The sequence below is a fragment of the Lactuca saligna genome, chromosome 9, assembly GCF_052625555.1.
Source record: "Lactuca saligna cultivar CGN05327 chromosome 9, ASM5262555v1, whole genome shotgun sequence".
NCBI lineage: Eukaryota > Viridiplantae > Streptophyta > Magnoliopsida > Asterales > Asteraceae > Lactuca > Lactuca saligna.
In genome coordinates this window covers 27,449-47,891 of record NC_136425.1, presented here as the reverse complement: position 1 = coordinate 47,891, position 20,443 = coordinate 27,449, and the positions used below count along the sequence as shown (strand labels likewise).

Here is a 20,443-nt window from a genome sequence, read left to right as displayed (position 1 = left end):
CACCTTCGGGTGGGTTTGAACTCAAATCGAGGGATTAAAAGATTTTGAAAAGAGAAAATGTTTTCAAAAAGGGTTTTAAGGAATAATAATGTGTGTGATGTGCGCAACCGACCGAGCTCAAGTAAGTATTCCCCAAAATACCCATACAAGTTTATGTTATGTTTATCAGCTTTTGTAGAACAACATGCTAGAATAGGACTAAGGATCTAGGAGTGATGCCTTATGTGCCTGCTTTATGTGCTTAAGTATATGAAAGAATTGCATGCTAGGTTTGAGTAGACAACAGTAGGGTAGCCTGTTTAGGTTATTCCTAATAGTACGAGTTTAGCATTGTATGCTAGTTTAGTGCTCTCTGCGAGGATAGAGTTGCTTGAGATTGTTTTCCTTATGTCCAAATGCTGTTTGCTTTGTGCTATGTGGGCTTTGAAGTGATGGGAGTTAACTGTTAGGTGAATACGCTAAAGTCACATGTGATCAGGGTTGTATAAACTCAGAGTGTTGGATTTGACCCTATTGCGTAGCTCTTGTTTGAGTCTTAACCGTTGTAGGGATGAGTCCCTTACTCGAAGGATTATCCGAGCCTCATCGTATGTGATTGTATTCAGGTGATAGTTAATTGGCATCACTAAGAGGCCTTCAACAGCTGAGGACTGGGTTGGGTGAAGTCAGGGGTTTCCTAGGGCAAGCCCAGGATAAAGAGTAGCAGTGATTAGTGATAGTGGAAGGGACCTGGTGGAGTTAAGGCAGTCCTTGAAGAAGGTATAGATAGATGTGGAAGGTAGTATGGGCCCGTACTACTGAAAGCAGAGGATCCGTACCCGAACCAAGGAAGGCCAAGATAAGACCAGGGGACTTGTAGTGAGTAGGATCCCTCCAGGGGTATTAGTATCGCTAATAATTGTCATTTCTTGTATTTCAGAATGGTGGTACTACGCCCGAGGCCAGCGGTTGGCAGTTCAGGAGAGGGGTTGGGTTCGATCGACCCCCATTATCTTCGGGTCGATCAAGGAAGGGATCATCGAGTTGATGGAGGATCGCCTTAGGGCGTTCAGGAGCGACATGGCATCTGGCTAGTCGGGATCTCGCACACTATCCTTTAAGGACTTCAGGGGCAGCGGTGCGCCGGATTTCCACGGGGTGAAAGACCCCATTGCCGCCAGACGATGGATTGCAGACATCGAGTCTGCACAGCTGACTAGCTTCTGCCCCAAGGGGTCGAATGTGAGGTATGCAACAGCATGTTTGCTGGATCGAGCTCGAGACTGGTGGGAGTCAGTGGGTGACTCGTTGGGAGCCTCAGCTATCGAGGCTATGACCTGGTCGGACTTTGTGACCAGGTTCAGGGCAGAGTTTGCACCGGCTGTCGAGCTTCAGTAGCTGGCCAGGGAGTTTTTGGATATGAGGCAGACGACTGAGACTGTGGCGGAGATCACCGCCAAGTTCCGGGAGAGGGCCTTGTTGGTGCCCCAGTATGCAGGTGACGAGTATATGAGGAGGACCCGTTATCATGATATGCTTCGGGCCGACATCCGGGAGCATGTTAGCTTTTCAGCTTGACCTACCCTGGAGTCCATGATCGCCAGGGCGAGGGAGAGGGAGATTGATTTAGAGCACATTCGGAAGAGGAAAGCAGAGGTGGGTCAGGTGATTGGGACTTCAGGAAAGAAGTCCCGGGGATCAGATGGGAGGCCGAAAGGCCAAGGGGGACCGGGCCGCTGCGGGAAATGCGGCAGGACACATGAGGGAGCATGTCGGCGGGGATCAGAAGGCTGCTATAAGTGCGGCAAGACAGGGCACTTTAGCAGGGATTGTACTACTCCCATTGCGGCGATACGAACATCTGAGTTACTGTGTTTCCACTGCAACCAGAGGGGCCACAAGAAGGCCAATTGCCCCCAGTTGACAGGTTCAGCGTCGGTAAAGGCGCCAGCCCCAATGACCCTGCGGATCACAGATGGCCGACAGGGCAAGGCAGAGGCTCCAGTGGTGAGGAGCCGAGCATTCCAGCTGACCACCGAGGAGGCACGCGCAGCACCCGATGTGGTGACGGGTATGATTATTTTCCTTCTTGTTTATTTATATGATGTGATGATATTGAGATGTGCCCGGACTGGTTGATGTTATGATATTGAGATGTACCGAGTCTCCGGGTTTGCCCCCTTTTTGTTATGTCGAGTCGTGAGGTGAGTCCAGGAGGGACTCGGTGAGTTGGAAGCCAAAACTCACCCATAATGGAACTCGGCGAGTCGATGCCCTGACTCGGCGAGTTCAAAACAATCTCCTTAGATCAAGATCAGACTCGGCGAGTTATTCATACAACTCGGCGAGTCGCAGCATAGGTGTTCATCAGATGAAGATGAACTCGCCGAATTGTTCATACCACTCGGCGAGTAGGATGAAGGACTTGAACATCGGTTTGGATGGAGAACTCGTCGAGTCAACGCCTAACTCGACGAGTAGAAACAGAATCCGGGATAGTCGTTTGGACATGGACTCGACGAGTTGGATAGCCAACTCGGCGAGTCGGGTCAACTGGAAGTTGACTCTGACTTTGACTTAGGGCATGGTCGGGGGTAAAAGGGTCATTTCACCCAAAGGACAGTAAATAGTGATTGATTGAGTATGTTGTGGGAATTACAGCCGAAGGATTTCCGGAGTAGCAACAACAGCAGACAGTCGGTTCCCACATAGACCAGCAGTTATTTCGAGGTGAGTTTCCTTTCAGTAGTAACGGGTCTAAGGCACCAAGGCCGACCTGTATAGACGAGACGTTAGTATTAGAGTGTGGGCCGAGCCCGTATCTCTTAATTGAGTTGATTACGATATATGCTAGTATGATAGAGTTGTCTATACTTGTTGTTTGTGTGATACTTGTATGATATGAGTTGGCGGCTGAGTGTGGGCAAGGCCCGTATCTCTCCGAGAGTGGAGTGTGGGCTAGGTCTGTATGTCCCAGATAGCGAAGTGTGGGTAGGGCTCGTATCTTCACAAGTGTGGGCATGGCCCGTATCTCCCAGAAAGCGAAGTGTGGGCAGGGCCTGTATCTTCACGAGTGTTGGCAGGGCCCGTATCTCATAGTTGAATGTTTTTTTGTTATATGCTTGCATGGTATGGGGTATTATGGGGGAACTCACTAAGCTTTGTGCTTACGGTTTGAAGTTTTGTTTTCAGGTACCTCTTCAGCTAGGGGAAAGGAGCCGGCGCGGTAGCAGCATATCACACATACGCTTTTGTTTTCCGCATTATAGATTTTCTCGGATGTACTCTGAATTCTGATTATGATGTCACCGGTTTTTCAGACGTGGATTTTTATCATGAATGTTTGTAATGACGTTTTACGTTTTCACCTAAATTAAAAATGAAATTTTTAACCGGTAATTTTTAGGGCGTTACAGTAGGGAACAATTTCATCAAGAAAGAAATAAAGAGAGTGCAGGGAGCAAATTAAAACAAACATCCTCTTTACATATTTCGATTCTAAAGATGAACCAAGTCCTCATCATCCGTAAACTTCTTAACCACTTTAACTCTTTATGGATCAAGCACCATTGAAACCAACATGTCAATATGCTTCTTAGAGTTCTCATCGTTAATTAATGGTGGCAAGATATGGATGATATGCTTCTTCCAACATATGCACTGAACATTTGCATCGATGACAGTTGTATGTCCTTTAGTCACTGACAAAAAGAAGAAGTACACCAGTCATCACTAAGTTAAGAATAATCAGCTTGGAATTTGGGGTTAATATCATTAAATAGTAACAAAGTTTAAGGGTGGGAAGGAAGGAGTGATATATCATAGTCTACATCAGACTCTTTATTCATTCAGGACTTTCATTAAACAGGTAGAGTGCATGTATAATGTAAGAGAATTGGCTTAAGAACAATAATAGTTATGTACATACCTCATTGATTTTATACAATGAACACAAAATAACAAGAAGATACATTGTTTTTGCTTGCTTATCTTCATTTAATATGTGCTCAAATGCACAGAAAAAAACCAAAAGCTTGATATTGATAATCGATGGTTGAAATCAAATACTTGAATTGATAATAGATTTAAGATGAATTTAAATTGATAAAACACCTTATTTGAGAGTAAAATTGAAGCATCAATACGATAGATATCGATATCAGTTGATGAATGGCTAAAATTCGTTGATCAAAAACTCAGGGGAAGCAAAATCAAACCTTGATCAATTGATGAAATCATGATGTAGAGTAAAAAGCCTACAACTTGAAAGATCGTTAGCAATTGTTGAAGATGAAGATTAGTAGAAATCGACTGAGCACTTAAACTTCTACCTTGGATGAAATCAATGATCACAGAGCTAAAATCAATAACAATCTTGTAATGAATTGTTGACGTCGATAGATGAACATAAACCTCAATCACTCAAATCGAAGCAAATATAAGATTGATTAGCATGAATCGGAGATTAAGAAATGTTGACCGATTAATATGAATTGGTAGAAAGAATTGAAACACTTGGGTTTTGTGATAACGTGAAGATAACAAATCTGATGATCTAAAATTTAACCTAGTGACTAATCTACCCCTAATTAACTAATCTTTTAGATTAATTAGTGTTAATCACGTTTTCTTATGAGCCACAAGATCAGTTTTGATTAAAAGCTTAAATTTGATCCTCATGTCTCACAAAATATAGGTGGTCGCAAATGAACCTATATATATATATATATATATATATATATATATATATATATATATATATATATATATATATATATATATATAATAGTAGGGATAGCTTAAATAAATAAAATATTAAAATAAAAAACATTATTATATATATCTTTAATTTGGGGGGCCCTTGCCTACAATAAGCTTTTTCATTTTTAAAATTGGCCACAAAAGTTTGTCCTTTTCATATTTTTGGCACCCTACTTTTTTTTGTTACACTTTGCCACATTATTTTCGTTTGTTTTGAGTCGGTTGCTCCGAATCTGATGTGTTGTCTTTTTCTTGACATGCGTTGTCTTTTTTTTGACAATGGTGTCCTCCACCGTATTTATTCCCGAATTAAATTACTCCACCACACCACCACCGACTCCAGCCCGATATGCACCTATTTGGATAAAGGCATGGGTCGCATCCAGTCTTTCTGAGTGTCGCCCACCACCATCGACTCCCTATGAAAATCATCGCCTCTCTTCCAAATTACTATGAAAATCACCGTCTCTCTTCCAAATTACCATACTAATATCACAGTGTTTGTGCTTTATAGTTGTGACCCAAAACTCTCTCACCACCACCGCCCCATACGTCGTTGCTCGCCACCACCGTATAGAAACATGAATGTAATTGTGACAACCTGAAAGTTAGGGCTATTATTATAACCAACAATCTATCCGTGAATCTCTTGTGTATCTGAATTACTGAGTTTTATTGAATCTGAAGTAAAATAAATAATTTTATTTCAATTATGACATGATTTCAGATGATACCTTACTTCCAAATGTGTAAACTGTCAACCGAATTAAACCGCTTAAACGACAACGCTACTTAATGCATTAGAAAAACTGAAAATTTACATTAAGCAATTTTGAGCAAAACAAACATTAAAATATTAAAGTACATGTTTCCCTGTTTCCGAAAATATAAAGAGTGTCCAAAACGGAGTTCGCATGCAAAAGATACGATAATTATAAGAAAATAGACAGTAAAACACTGTTTTTATTTAATCGTGTAAAACCGAATCGCTCCGTTGAGGCACTTACGCTATGCCGACGGGATTTCTGAGAGCGTTTTGGACTCAGGTTATAGTCTATTATTTAATTTCACACTCGAAATAATTTTTATAAAAGTCGCGAAAACGGACACCGCGAGCCGTTTAGACGTAAAACTTCAAACGCAATTTCCCGAAGATCCGTAACTCCAAAAATTAATCCGTTTGATGTTCCAAAATCCTTGAATTAAACTCTATCTAACGGTACTCTTGAAAATTTTTCTCAATGCACGGATCCCGAGGCACCCGGTTTTTAGTGTTTTGGGCAATTAAAAGAGGGAATAAACCGTGTGGGGCCCACATATGACTTAAGGAGCCCAAAAATCTGATATTTCCCTCCCTTGTATTGTGTGCAAGTTTCGCCAAGAGAGTATGGCTTACTTGTGTTGTGTGTGGGCATTTTTGGCTATAAAAAGAATCACACCTCAAACTCCAGCTTTCTTCTCCATGTCTCAGATCTCCATTGTCTATCTCTAAAACACTCTCTATCCCTCTCCCGGTATACCACTTACCACCACCCAAAAACCATCAAACACCCCATTGCTACCAAACTACTGCTTGTGAAGTTCCTCAGCCCCCTCTACCTTCGAACTTGCCGGAAAAGGGAAGAAAAATCAGCAGCAGGAGGCTGCCGAACTTTCTCATGAATCTTCACAGCATCATCGTCACTGCTACCTTGCGCCACCGACTTCCGCCACCTCCAGCCATCCATACGGTTGTAGGTAATCTCCAAACACCCCCTTTAATCATTGGTAATCCTTCGTCAATCATGAAATAACCACAATACAATCGCTGCATTTTTTTTTCTGTTTCCATGCGAGGGACGACGAACAGGAGGCAATGTGCCTGTTATGAAACACAATGAAACCAAACTTTAAAAAAAATTAAATACTTTTAGTCCCTCAACTTTCGAACTTGTACAACTTTGGCCATTTCTTCCTTTGGAATTAATTATTTTAACCCCCAAACCAAATACCCTTTCAAAACTAACCCTAAGTAAATGAAACTTGTATTAAAATGTGCAAAAATAACCTCCATTTGGAAAATCCTTTACAAATTGACCCAAATTTTAATAAAAACAAATTATTTATAGTTTTTATATATTCTATTTATTTAGTTATCTATTTTAATATCGAATTATTAAAGTTTTTATATTTTTAAAATTAATTAATTTTGGAATTATTTACAAATTTTGCAAACTATTAAAAATAAATATTCTTTATTCAGATAAAATTTATTTAATTATTTAAATAAATTTTGAATCGGCAAAACTAAGCAAATTATTCAATGAAGCATTATAATACCAAATCACATCCAAATATTAATATATAACGAAATTGTAGGAAATCGGATTAAACCCGGAGATTACGATATCAAGACAACACATCCCGATTTTCAAACGACTCGATAACCGCTCATTAAGGTGAGTGTTACTGCCCCGCTTTTACATATTTTCGTAGGGGGGGAGGATACATGTAGTACTTGTATATCTAGTATATTTCTATTTTCTAAATACTTTGTTTAAACAAATAACACCATCGTTTTTTATGCAACATAAATCAAACAAAAATAGTATTTATTAATTTACTACTTACGGTACGGGGAATCTGGTTTGAAGGGCCGCACAGGTTGTTGGATTTCAGAACAACTTAATTACCAAAATGATCATGCCCTCGGTGTTTCATGTCTGGTCCTCGTCTGTGTATGGTAATACGTGTACTAAGTAATATTTATAATACAAAACACACAAACAAAAAAATCATTGTATTGTGTAAATACTTTACCAGTTTTAGAAATATTTGTTTAAACGCTTACATATTAAGTAAACAAAATCGTTTTAAACCTCATTAGCTTCATATGTTATGTTGTTAAGATAATACAACTAATAAAAATAACATATACATTCCAACAAAATTTGTGCTATGACTGTATAACCGGTTATCAACTTGGTAGTTTAATTATGCCTCATACATACATGAAAATATATAAGTTTATATATTTATACGAGTTATAGAGCTCGTATCTTAGGCTTGTTATGTGCTTCTACTCAAAGTTTTATCAACTGTTTAAACAAGTATCGTACACTTTACGTGTACACTTACTAAATATACTTGTTGTTTATCTATTTATCCGTATCTGCAGTTGTTAAGATCAACCTTGGCAGATAATTTTATCCGTATATCCGTATTTCTGTTTATCCGTATCTGCGGTTGTTAATTACAACCTTGGTAGAAAACTTTATTTGTTACCCGTACAACCATGGACTTGGTTGTTTTCAAAACGGTTTTTAAGTATGGAATTACTTATGGAACATAACGTTTTGGCTTTCAAAGATTCATTACAAACACAATTTCACGTATGGTTTTAGTTATACAAACTATACATTTTGGCTTTTAAAGACTCATTTCAAACATTGTTTTAACTGTTGTTATACATACAAAGAAAATACTTTTTGGACTTTTTAAAGTATTACTGCGGTTAGCAAAAAACCTGTGACACTCACCAACCTTTGTGTTGACTTTCAAAATTACATGTATTCTTAGGGGATCATTAGCCAGGCGTTCGGATAGAAGATTAGCTGTGGATTACAGACGACCTAGCTAGCTTGTTTTTGATATTTGCTTACATGTTTAAGGCAACTGCTGTATTATTATTATCTGTAAGAACCTTGTATTCAAACTCAATGATGGAATACGAATGCAGTTTTGTTTATCGTTGTACTTGTGCTATATATTCGGTTTATCTGTGATCCATGAACTTAGTCCCACTCCCGGCGTGTTCCGCCTTGGCCGGGGGTGTGACAGTAATCGATCGTCTCCACCCTGGTTTCAATTTCGGGGTTAGGTATGCTATCCGAACCTTCCATCTTCCATTAAAGACAAGGTATAAAGTTTCCATTACTGTTCTTCCTTCTCATGCACTAACTCTCATATGCTGCTGGAAAATTAACCGATTAGAGTTGAAGCAGGTTGAGATAGGAATCGACGATGTGTATGTGGAAGTTTCAATGATTCCTTATGTTCAGGTGAGATTTCATTTCGATTTACCTATATAATCTAGCAGCTGGATAAGAGATATGGTGAAACAGAGGTTAAAGAAGCCGATGATGGAGGTTTTGATGAAAAACCATCAACACCACACATGTTCTGCAGAAGTGTAACTGCTTCTGATATCAACCACATGGTTGACTCTCTGTTCTACCACCTATTCCTCCCGTTCTTAAAGTCTCCATCCTCAAAGGACTGCTCTCTTCACTCACCGCCTTTGTCATCACCGGATATCCAATGTCTCTTCATTTATTCTTGGAAACCAGATAGTTTTTAGGATCATTTTAAACACCTTAATGTGATTCGTGTTTTTTTCAGGGATAATTAGGTTGATTTTGATTTTTGATACAAATTTTTTTGTTTCATCTTTGCGAATTGAAATGTGAGCTAGTGTGGCTATCCTTTCTGCAGGATTAGATGAGGAATTCTTTCAACAGATGCTAATACTATAACATCTAGAAATAAATGGTATGACTTGAACCCCTTTAAATTAGAGTTATTGCATTATTAGTCCCATAGTACGCTAGGCGTACTTAGGTGTACACTTAGCGTAATAGGACCTTTATTGGTCGTGGATGTTTGGAGGTATGCTGGGCGTACCATGGATTGCGCGGGGCGTACGCGCTAGGGATCAAAAACCCTAATTTTGGACTTGAGGCCTATATAAACGACTTTAAGCCCTTGGGACTAAACCCTAGAGAGCCTCCATTACACTTGAACGTCATTTCATTACTGAAAGCCTTGAGAAATCATTTTTGAGCTTTAAAAGTGTGCATTTGTGATCTTTAGTGTTCATTTCAAGGAGAAGAATTGGTCAAGCAAGGTTGGATCAAGAGGGTGCTTCAAGATCTTGCATCATAATTATCTTATAGAGCTCTTAGAGGTAAAAAGCTTGCATATTTCCTTTTTGCTCTTTAGATCTAGCTAGGGTTTTTGTAGTTGGTCCTTTTGATGGATTTTGGGCCCCATTTGTTGGCTAGATCGTCCCCATCCGATAATAAGGTCATATTTAAGGTCCTTAAGCCATTTAGGAGCATACAAATAGGAGATTGGTGGAGGTCTTGACCTTGTGCATGAGTTAAAGACTTTGAAAAGGTCTTAATGATAACTTTGGAGTTTTAATGGACATGCAAAGGCATAAAGTTAGCAACTTTATGCCTTAGTAGGCGCTAATGGACTCAGATCTAGAGTCTGGATGTAAAAGAATGGAATAATAAGCACTTAATAGGGAAAGTGCTTAACTGAGACTTACGTCGGGCGTACTCTGAGTACACTACATGTAACCCTTAAAAAACAAGTATGCTACGCGTACGCGGGGCAGTTTGGGTCGTTCTTGTATTGGGCTGTCGAACTTTTGGGCCTCTTTTAGGTTGTTGGGCCTGATTGGATTCTGTGAGTTAGAGGCCTTTTTATCGATTTGGACCTTGGACTTATTGGTTGGGCCTTTTTGGGCCAAGGGGGGCCATTAAGGATATTGGACTTAGATCTTGGGCCCATTTGTAATGAAAGGGTGATTGGGCCTTTGGGGTAGGGTTTAAAGGTTGGGCCCTCCATTGGGATAATTTTTGGACCAATCATTGATGATATTATTATTGTTATTATTCTGTTCGGGAGGTTGCGGGTCATTAAGAGTGAAGTATTCGTATTCTTCGGACGGAGGTGAGTCTTCTCACCATACCCATGGGTCTACGTCACCAAGGCTGGCCCATTATGTGTTTATGGAATATGTGCAATCACTTTATGTTTTGATATGTAATGTAATTGTATGGTTTGCATGAAGACCCCGGGGGGAGCTCGTGGCATTGGATGTAAGACCATGCGGGGTAGCCCATGATAGTCCTAGGTAAAGACCATGTAGGGTAGCCCATGGAATTGGATGTAAGACCATGTTGGGTAGCCCATGACAATCCTAGGTAAAGTCCATGTGGGGTAGCCCATGGCATTCTTGCTGGTTCTATGTATGCATGGCCTATGTGATATGTTTGTAGCTTGATTTGCTACTAGGATACGTGTATGTGTGGTGTGTGGTATGCTCTGGGGAACTCACTAAGGATTTCGCTTACAGGTTGTTGAATTGTTTCAGGTACATCGGAGTCGAAAGGCAAGGGCAAGGCGTGATGGCTCGACGTGCACTCAATCTATCTCTCTTTTTACTAATATGTTCGGGGGCACACTCTGATAAATTATATAATGTAATGAATGATGTTTTAAACTAAATGTGAGGTTCATGGTTTTACGTCAATGTGTCATTTAAATTAAATGAAAATTTTTTTGTGTAAAATTTCGGTTGTTACAAGTTGGTATCAGAGCCTTGGTTTGAGGGATTCAGGCACACTCTCGAGTGTGTCGGGACTCAAACTAAGGAATGGTAGAAATGTTTTCAAAATAATAATCTATAAATGAAAAGATGAGAGTGCAACGCGCGTGATCATCCGAGCTAAGTAAGTAGTTCCCATATATGCTTGCCATGTTATACTAATTTTGAACCATGTTGCTTATGTGGAATTTTCTATGTGTATGTTTTTAAAATTGTATACGGTTAGGAGCTTATAGTCTCAGAATGATTGATTTGGCATTATTTCCTGTTCCTTGTTTGGTTGTGGTCTTAAGGTAGAATCTTTTATTCGAAAGTCTATTTGATCCCTTCTCTGTGTATAATTTGCATGCATAAGAGCAACCTGTTATGATGACGTGATTGCTATGGGTACAAGAACTTTTAGGATGGTCTGAGATGGTGATGTGCGGTAAATGCGGGGTATGGTTTAGATATGGGACGAATTGGAGTTATCGGATTGAGCAGTAGAGAAAGGTACAAGTAGGCATGGAAGGTAGTATTGGGCCCGTACTACTGGAAGCAGATGATCTGTACCCAAAGCACTGATGGATCCGACAACCCCGATGAGGACCTATGTGGAAATATCCCTTATATGGAAATCTTGATCTTTGTTGTTTATGAAATTTTTGTTAACATGGTGGTGATGCAATTTGGAGCATGAGGGTCAGGATCGGGATCGGGAGACACTATTGATGTCATTGACGAGAGGCTACGAGAACTCATTGCAGCCGAGGTTACCAGGGGCATCCTTGACCCCAGTCATTTTTAGGACGGTCAAGGAGGGTATTATGGAGATTATGGAGGAGAGACTTAGATCTTTTAGGATAGAGTTGGCAGCAGGACAGATTGGGACCCGAACTCCCTCCTTCCGGGAGTTCAGGGCGTGCGGAGCGCTGAAATTCTTCGGGGTCAGGGACCCTATTGTCATCCGTCGCTGGGTGGCAGATATTGAGAACGCCCAAGGCCATATTTATAAAATTAGTTGTGGTGACTTAGTAAGACATATGCGTGGAATTCTTATTGCATTTTGAAGCTTTTCAACAGTAAGTCATACGTATTTATAAAATTAGTTGTGGTGACTTAGTAAGACATATGAAATATATATAGAATAAATTATTGACCCATATTTAAATTGTTGCACTACTCTAGGGCATGATGCATAACTTTATATTTGCATCGAAGGATTATTCGTGCATGGAACCCTCGTTAAGAAAATTCTCTTTCCAGAAAAAAAAAAAGTATAGTACTCACTATTTTAATTAACTATTGTTATAATTTATTAAATTTAAAATTTTTTTGATGATGTTTTAATTTCATCATTAATATTATTTAAATTATCAACCACTGTTTGTAATGTAACATAATTAATTTTATAATTTAATGTTATCTTTAACTATTATTATTATTATAAATTAATTTAAAAGCAACTTAATTCAATTTTAGTTTTTCTATTTATCATATTTAGTAATTTCCTTTCAACTATTTTAAAAGTATATGTTGGATTTTTATTACTTTAGTTTTTAAACTTTACACTTTATTTTTAAGTTTGTTTGAAATATTAGTTTAGGTTATGCATTGAAGTCAACGAATTTAGTATATCATATTGATAATTCAAGAAATCTTCAACTTATGATAATATTTATAATTAACAACATATTTAAGTTAATAAATTAAATATATTATTTAGAAATAGGAAGAGTTAGGAGTTTCAAAATGATATGGTAAATGACAAAATACCTCATGGATTATTTAAATTATCAACCACTGTTTGCAATGTAGTATCTAATATTTTCCTTTTAATTATTTTAAAAAATATACATTGAATTTTTAAAACTTTATTTGATATTTTAGTTTAGGTTTTAATTTTTACACTATATTTTTAAGTTTATTTAATATATTAATTTAGGTTATGTATTTAAAACTATATTAAAGTCAACAAACTTAGTATATCATGTTGACAATTCAAGATGTCTTTCATTTATGATAATGTTTATAAGCAGCAACATATTTAAGTTAATAAATTAAGTAAATTATATGGAAATATGAAGAGTTGAGAGTTTCAAATTAATGTGGTGAAAAGAAAAATATTTCCTTTATAGCATAGTATGATGTTATTTTTAATTATTATTATAAATTAATTTTAAAACAACTTCATTGAATTTTAGTAATTATAAAAATTAGTTTTTGGACATCTTTTAGTTAATTCGACTTTTAGATTTAAGATTTGTATATTTATCGTATCTAATATTTTCCTTTTAACTATTTTAAGAAAAATATATGTTGAACTTTTAAAACTTTATTTGATATTTTAGTTTAGGTTTTAATTTTTACACTATATTTTTAAGTTTACTTAATTTATTAATTTAGGTTATGTATTTAACACTATATTGAAGTCAACAAAATTAGTATATCATATTGATAATTCAAGATGACTTTCATTTATGATAATGTTTATAAGTAACAACATATTTAAGTTAATAAATTAAGTAAGTTAGATGGAAATATGAAGAGTTGGGAGTTTCAAATTGATGTGGTGAAAGAAAAAATGTTTCGTTTATAACATAGTACTAGGCGAATGCTCACGCATTGCGCATAAACACCTATATAGTTGAAGTCTTTACAAATATATGTTTTTTTAAATATAACAATAACGTTGTTGTTAAATTTGATATAATAATTCGTATACTAAATTGATATAATATATTGGTTATTTTGAATTATTTGATAATATATACATATAATATAACTTCATAATCTTAATCGTTTGAATGACTTCTACCCGCGAGTTACACATGATTAAATTAAATATAATATATGGTTTAAAGTTATTTATAGTTTTCGTTATTGTTAGCTAATTTTTCAAAATTTATTTGCTTAATGTTTTAATTTCTATCATTATAATTATTTAAAACATTAAACATTGTTTTTTGATTTTAAAGGTAACAATATAATCATTTATATAGAGTCATTTTAACTATTCTTATTGTAAATTATTTTAAGCTACTTATTTGAAGACTTTTAACGATTATAAAAAGGGATAATGACTTGAAAGGGTAACGAACTTTTGATTTTTTTTCACATTTAGTCACTAAACTTTTTTTCGTTATCTATTTGCCATTGAACTATTGAAACTGTTTATATTTTACCCTTATGACCGGCTGTTACCGATCATAAGGGTAAAATGTGAACAATTTCAATAGTTTAGTGGCAAATAGATAACGAAAAAAAGTTTAGTGACTAAATATGAACAAAATCGAAAGTTCGTTTCCCTCTAAAAAGTTCAATGACTAAATGTGAACAAACTTCCTCTTGTATTATGTTTTAGCAAATTATTTATTTTTGTTAAATTATAGCAACATTTGTTGATGAAGAAATCTATGAAATAAAAAAAACAAAACCCTGAAAATATATTTAAAAAAAACAAGAAACCGAAACCGAAATAAAAAACCAGTGGTTTGACATTTTCCAAAATAAAAAATCAAAATTTCCAATCTGATTTTGGTTTTACAAAAAAAAAATGAACCATTCTCACTGATGTGAATTATGACCATCGGTTTGACATACGCAATTTGTGACATCCCATGAACACGTAGTTACAACATTGTCTGAACGCGTAATTCATAGTAAGGGGTTAGAGTATCATCGCATGAATACGTAGTTACAACATCGCCTGAACTCGTAATTCATCACCTACAGGTTATGGGTCTGCTGGTGTTTCCATTGGGTTGTCTAGAATAGTCAGTGGTCGCCATCTATACTCTGGTAGATGACTACATCGCCACATTGTTGGTTAAGGTTATGGTATCTCCTTTCATCCTACATTACCTATTCATCATCATCTATTTACCTAATTATCATCACCTTTCTATCATCACCTATCTCTCATCATTTTATTTCATCATACACCAACTATTTCATCTACCCATGTTTCATCCTCAACATATTTGTAGATATAAAATAAATATACGTTTAAATCTTTTAAAACATGTATAAAATCGTCCATCCAGCATAGACAACAAGTATTCAAATAATATGCACACATATCACGTAATTTATATAAAATACTTTATATCTATGTGTAAGATGAAAGTAACTATATATACCATAAAAACCCCATAAATGCTTCGTAACTTCAAACCTCAAGGTTTACTCTACTAAAACTTCACATTCTCGGCTTTCTGGACCATGAAGGGTCCAGATTCCTAACTTCAAACCCCAAGGTTTACTCTACTAAAGCTTCATATTCTCGGCTCTCTGGACCTAGAAGGGTCCAGATCTATAACACAAACTTGCAAGATGGATTTGAGGCATTCAAAACCCCAAAGATGAAGTGATTCAAGCCCTAACCCCAAAATGGAATCTACACAATAGGGAAGGAAAGGGGTTCATTTTTGTACCTCAGAATGAAGCTCCTTGCTTGAATAACTCAGAACAATAACCTTCCTTGGTCCCTCTTGCTGGAACTCTTCTCCTTTCTTGCAAAATCACACCAAAAAGCTCAAGATAGCTCTTCCTCTCACTCTACACACTCAAGCTCGCTAAGGTTCTCACTTATGGGAAAGGTAGTCACAGTTGAAGGCCATAAGTGCCTTTAAGTATGGCTCGGGCCCAAAGATTTATGGTTTCTGCCAACAGTGCGGATTCGTCGAGTCGCTTCACCGACTTGTCGATTCCATTCATTAATCTGAGTCATCAGTTGCGACCTTACTCGACGAGTTGAGGCGTCAACTCGTCGAGTCTCTCTTCTTAACTCAAAAGAAAAATACTTAAATTATGATACCTGGAAATCCGGATGTTACATTTTGTTTTTTTATTTCATAGATTTCTTCATCAAAAAACGTTGCTACAATTAAACAAAAATAAATAATTTGCTAAAACATAATACAATAGGAAGTTTGTTCACATTTATGACCGGTAACAGCCGGTCATAAGGGTAAAATGTAAACAGTTTCAATAGTTCAATGGCAAATAGATAACGAAAAAAAATTTAGTGACTAAATGTGAAAAAAAAATAAAAAGTTCGTTACCATTTCAAGTCATTATCCCTTATAAAAATATCTTTCGGAAATATTTTAGTTAAATTGAGATTACAATTTAGTTTTTGCATTTATCACATTTAACTATTTATAAAATATTATTTGGTTTTTTAAGTGGAGCTAAAATTTATATTTAAGTTGACATTTCAATGTTATTTTTAAATTAACAATTTAAGTATTTTGTCCAAATTATTTAAAAGTTGTAACTTTAAACTGATAATGATTTACATACAACAACATTTTAAATCTAATAAATTAAGTATAATATTTTAAAAGTTAAAGACATAACTTTATAAGTAGAAGTAAAGATATTATTTTAAAATTGAAATTTAGTTTATTTATGATTAGACTTTAGGTTTGATATTTATTTAGCCTTATTAACCAACTTATAATAATTATTAGAAAAACACAACAATTTATCACTTTTAACTATTTACAAAATATTTTTTGGGTTGTTTAAGTTAAACTAAAATGTTTATTTAAGTTGACCGTGTAATGTGGTACTTAAATTAATAATTGAAGTATTTTATACAAATTGTTCCAAAGTTATATCTTTAAAATGATAATGGTTTACGTCCAACAATATATTAAAACTAATAAATTAACTATAATATATTAAAAGTTAAAAAAACATAACTTTATAAGTAGAATTAAAGATATTATTTTAATATTAAAATTTAGTTTATATATGATTACACTTTAGATTTGATATTTATTTAACCTTATTAACCAACTTATAATTATTATTAGAAAGAAAATGAAAAGTCATGGGAGTTTCAAATGAATATGATGAAAGAAAAAATGCATGAGAGTTTTAAATGAACTTGGTGAAAGAAAAAAATACTTCATATATAATATAATATGATATGATTGATATAGATAAATTAGTAACCATTTCATCCACATAATAGAATTTAACCAGCATAGGATTTACAACTGGACTCAACTTGAGTTCGATAAAATTAAAAGGGTAAAATCTAATGTATGTCTTTTATTTACAACTGGATTCAACTGGAGTTTGATAAAATTAAAAGGGTAAAATCTAATGTATGTTTTTTACCAATCACGATTTTAGTTTAGAGATTTTTTCTATAAGAGGCCCGTAACAGCTTGTACTTTTTTTTTTTTTTGTCAATTTGGCTATGCTTATAGATGACAACTGTCAACGGTTTTTTAAGCTTTTGTTTTGAGTCTATACATGTAAATCATGTTGCTTTAAAATTGGCATATAGGAAAAATAATTAACAAAAAACTCATTTCACCCGCACAAACCTCAAACCTATGTCCTTTATTTAGGCTAGTAACATAAGCACCTCCCTTGTTACAATGTAATACATGCAGATCAGATCATCCATAGCTAACTACCATTACAAGCAATAAAAAGTTCTGGCAACAAATACATCATTGCTACCCAAGTCAAATGTAGATAAGCCATTTTGAGGGAATTGATCACTAAATACTTGAATATGAATACAGGTTGTGAAGTATGTAACTACTTATAAAATTGATGATTTGTCAAGTCACATGCCTAAAATCATCTATTTATCATTACACAGCAGGCATTAGTAGAATTTTGTACACGGTTGCTTTATTTAAGCACCATAAACAAAATTTCTTTCACTAACAATAGAACAAGTTTACAAAACTACATTGAAAGCTAAAACAAGCCAAGACAAAAGAATTTTTCAGACACTAAAAAGAAGAAATATTATCAGATGCTTTTTGTGCTACTTCTCTGATGGAGAAAAGGTTCATTTTTATCTCTCTACAAAGCCGGCCTTCAACAAGTTGAACAGGCAACCACATTTTGGGCTCCACATCAACTGCATATGAAAGAGTTGTATGATACTGTTGGTCAAACCTCTTTTCATCAGTCAACTGCACCATTAATAAATACACATTTCATTTCAAAATCAAAACCATCATAAGGAAAGGAACTAACAAGATATATGGAAAGGCCTGACCTGCTCAATAGACCACTTCCCTTCAAAGAGTGAAAAATCACCCTCAATCATTTTAAACTCTATATCACGCCTTTGACCACATGGAAGCCTTTCAAAATCTTTTTCATAACAATCAACAATGCCTTTAGCATTGAAAACCAAACCAAATGCCAGTTTTTGCTCCCCAATCTATGAAGATATAAAGTATGTTGCTTATATTGGTAAAAAGAGTAAAGTAGGTTGCTATATTCTGTCATTTGCCATAATAAATAAAACCATTCTAAAAAGTTACTCACCAGTCCTTCAACTCAAGAAAAAACGTAATGTGTTACCTAGGCTAGGACTATTAGTATCAACAACATCGTGTGTCCTGCTGACTAATTTAGTAATAAGATATTCCTTGTTAACAGATTTTCTACTAATGATCCTATTTTGGGGTTTAGTGTTTACATATGGTTTGATCAAATCCAACGTAAAGGCCTTGATTAGAGTAAGAATATATACCAGGATCAAACCAAAATTGGAGTTACCTGAAGAAGACGGGCAAAATTAATTTTTTTATCAAGCACCTGGCTTACAGCGAGACCAGGGATGAAGTCGGCCAGCCTATCATAATCGGTCAGGATGCCCCAAATGGTTTCGAGACTGGCCTCGACGGCTACCTTGGACCGGATTCTCCTTCGGTTTTTGCTTAATTTTTCTATCTCAACCTCAATATCATCAGCTCCAGTGGGAGGTGGTTCGGACACTTGTTGCAAATCAGTATCGCTGCAATCGTTCAATGACTCGCCGGAATCTCCCTTGGAACAGGATGCAGCGAAAGGTACTGAAATTCGTGAAGTCGCTCCAAGGGGTATTGGTTTGTAACTGTAAATTGGAGGGTATTTGATTTTGGTGGATGAAAAAGCAGCAGCATAAATGGGGCTATAGACAACATCGGAAATGGTAACGGCAGCCTCCACCACGTTCACTGGATGGCAGCAGTCCAAAGTAATGGGTAACCCGCGTATCTGCATCCCCCCAGATAGTAACCATATGGATCGATTTTCTCTTCTCCATTGTCATATGGATGACTGGATGTAAATCAACCTCATAAACTAACGGAATGCGTACAGTCCACTACATCGTTCCTCACAGAATATTTACTTCAACCCCACATTATTATTATTATTATTATTATTATTATTATTATTATTATTATTATTATTTATTATTATTATTATTATTATTATTATTATTATTATTATTATTATTATTATTATTATTATTATTATTACTACTGTTAATATAATATTACATTGTTAAAACTATACAAAACAAAAATAAATTAATTACATACTTAAAGTAAATATAATCTTTAAAAAAAATAAATAGTCTAATTAAAAATAAAAAATATTCAAAATAAAAATTTAGAGTTTAACATTTTTCTTTTAAAAACGGCAAATTTAATCTACTCTTAAACTACTTTTTAATTCCAATTATGTCCACGACGATGCTTAAACTCTCAACCTCAAAGTTGGAGGACACGACCAGATACCGTTGGACTAGAAACTCTTTAGTTAAAGTTTAACATTAAAAAAAAAAAAAAAAAAAAAAAAAAAAAAAAAAAAAAACTACCATATGTTGTTGTCGATTTTGTCGTAGTCATCGTCATCGTCATGGTGTGACAACCTAAAATTTATCCCGTCATAGTAAATCCTTTTCCGCTAATAAAACTAGCTTTATTAAATTGTTCCGTTAACCATTTTGGATTAGGTTAACTAAATTGAGACTTTTATTATGACTTCACAAGTGTCCAAATTAATTAGAAACACGTGAAACATCCTCGGTATCCCTTTGAAAAGTTTTTAGATTACGACCACATCGAGTTGCGACCACTTAATCGGGTACGACCATGTAACGCCCGGGTTTCAGGGCTAAACATTTTTGTCAATGTAATAGTCTAGGTCAACTCTTTTAACTCTTTTTGAAGTAATAAAGATGAAATAGTTGAGTATTATGTGATTTATACGTGATTATGTGTTTATTATTTAAGTATAAATGTATATAATTAATAAAGAATAAAAATGAACGTCAAAATTAAAGTGTGAGATAATCCCGATATCTCTACATAAAGTTGTAGAATATGTCTCAAAGTTTCCGTACATATAAAGAATGCCGAAATCCGAGCTATAACAAAGAAGTTATGACCCACCGAAGTTTTACGGCAAAACGGTACGGCATCGGGAGACGTAAATAATGAATTTACGATAGAAGACTTTTTAGCCTTAGCAATCTAAACAAAAGTTATAGAATATGTTAAACTAAGAACATCGATAAAAAGAACG

The 20,443-nt window shown here is 35.4% G+C and overlaps 1 protein-coding gene and 1 long non-coding RNA gene across 2 annotated transcripts; one reads left to right on the top strand and one right to left on the bottom strand.

Moving 5' to 3' along the window:
- Positions 1 to 6,174: 6,174 nt before the first annotated feature.
- LOC145017967 (uncharacterized) lies at positions 6,175 to 9,238 on the top strand. The gene is made up of 3 exons (XR_013666753.1): positions 6,175 to 6,477; positions 7,099 to 7,178; positions 8,299 to 9,238. It is a non-coding gene; the product is annotated as an uncharacterized LOC145017967 (long non-coding RNA).
- An 8,410-nt stretch (positions 9,239 to 17,648) lies between these two features.
- LOC145018138 (Polyketide cyclase / dehydrase and lipid transport protein) lies at positions 17,649 to 19,221 on the bottom strand. The gene is made up of 3 exons (XM_078976051.1): positions 18,647 to 19,221; positions 18,138 to 18,305; positions 17,649 to 18,051 (listed from the first exon to the last, which is right to left on the bottom strand). The coding sequence occupies exons 1-3, from the start codon at positions 19,130 to 19,132 to the stop codon at positions 17,866 to 17,868; spliced, it is 840 nt and encodes a 279-aa protein (XP_078832177.1). The 5' UTR covers positions 19,133 to 19,221; the 3' UTR covers positions 17,649 to 17,865.
- Positions 19,222 to 20,443: the final 1,222 nt, after the last annotated feature.

Coding starts and splice junctions, on each gene's coding strand:
- LOC145018138 (XM_078976051.1), bottom strand. CDS start 19,132: ATGCAGATACGCGGGTTACCCATTACTTTGGACTGCTGCCATCCAGTG. Junction 18,306..18,646: donor ATTTTGCCCGTCTTCTTCAG/GTAACTCCAATT, acceptor ATATCTTCATAG/ATTGGGGAGCAAAAACTGGC. Junction 18,052..18,137: donor GGAAGTGGTCTATTGAGCAG/GTCAGGCCTTTC, acceptor TTAATGGTGCAG/TTGACTGATGAAAAGAGGTT.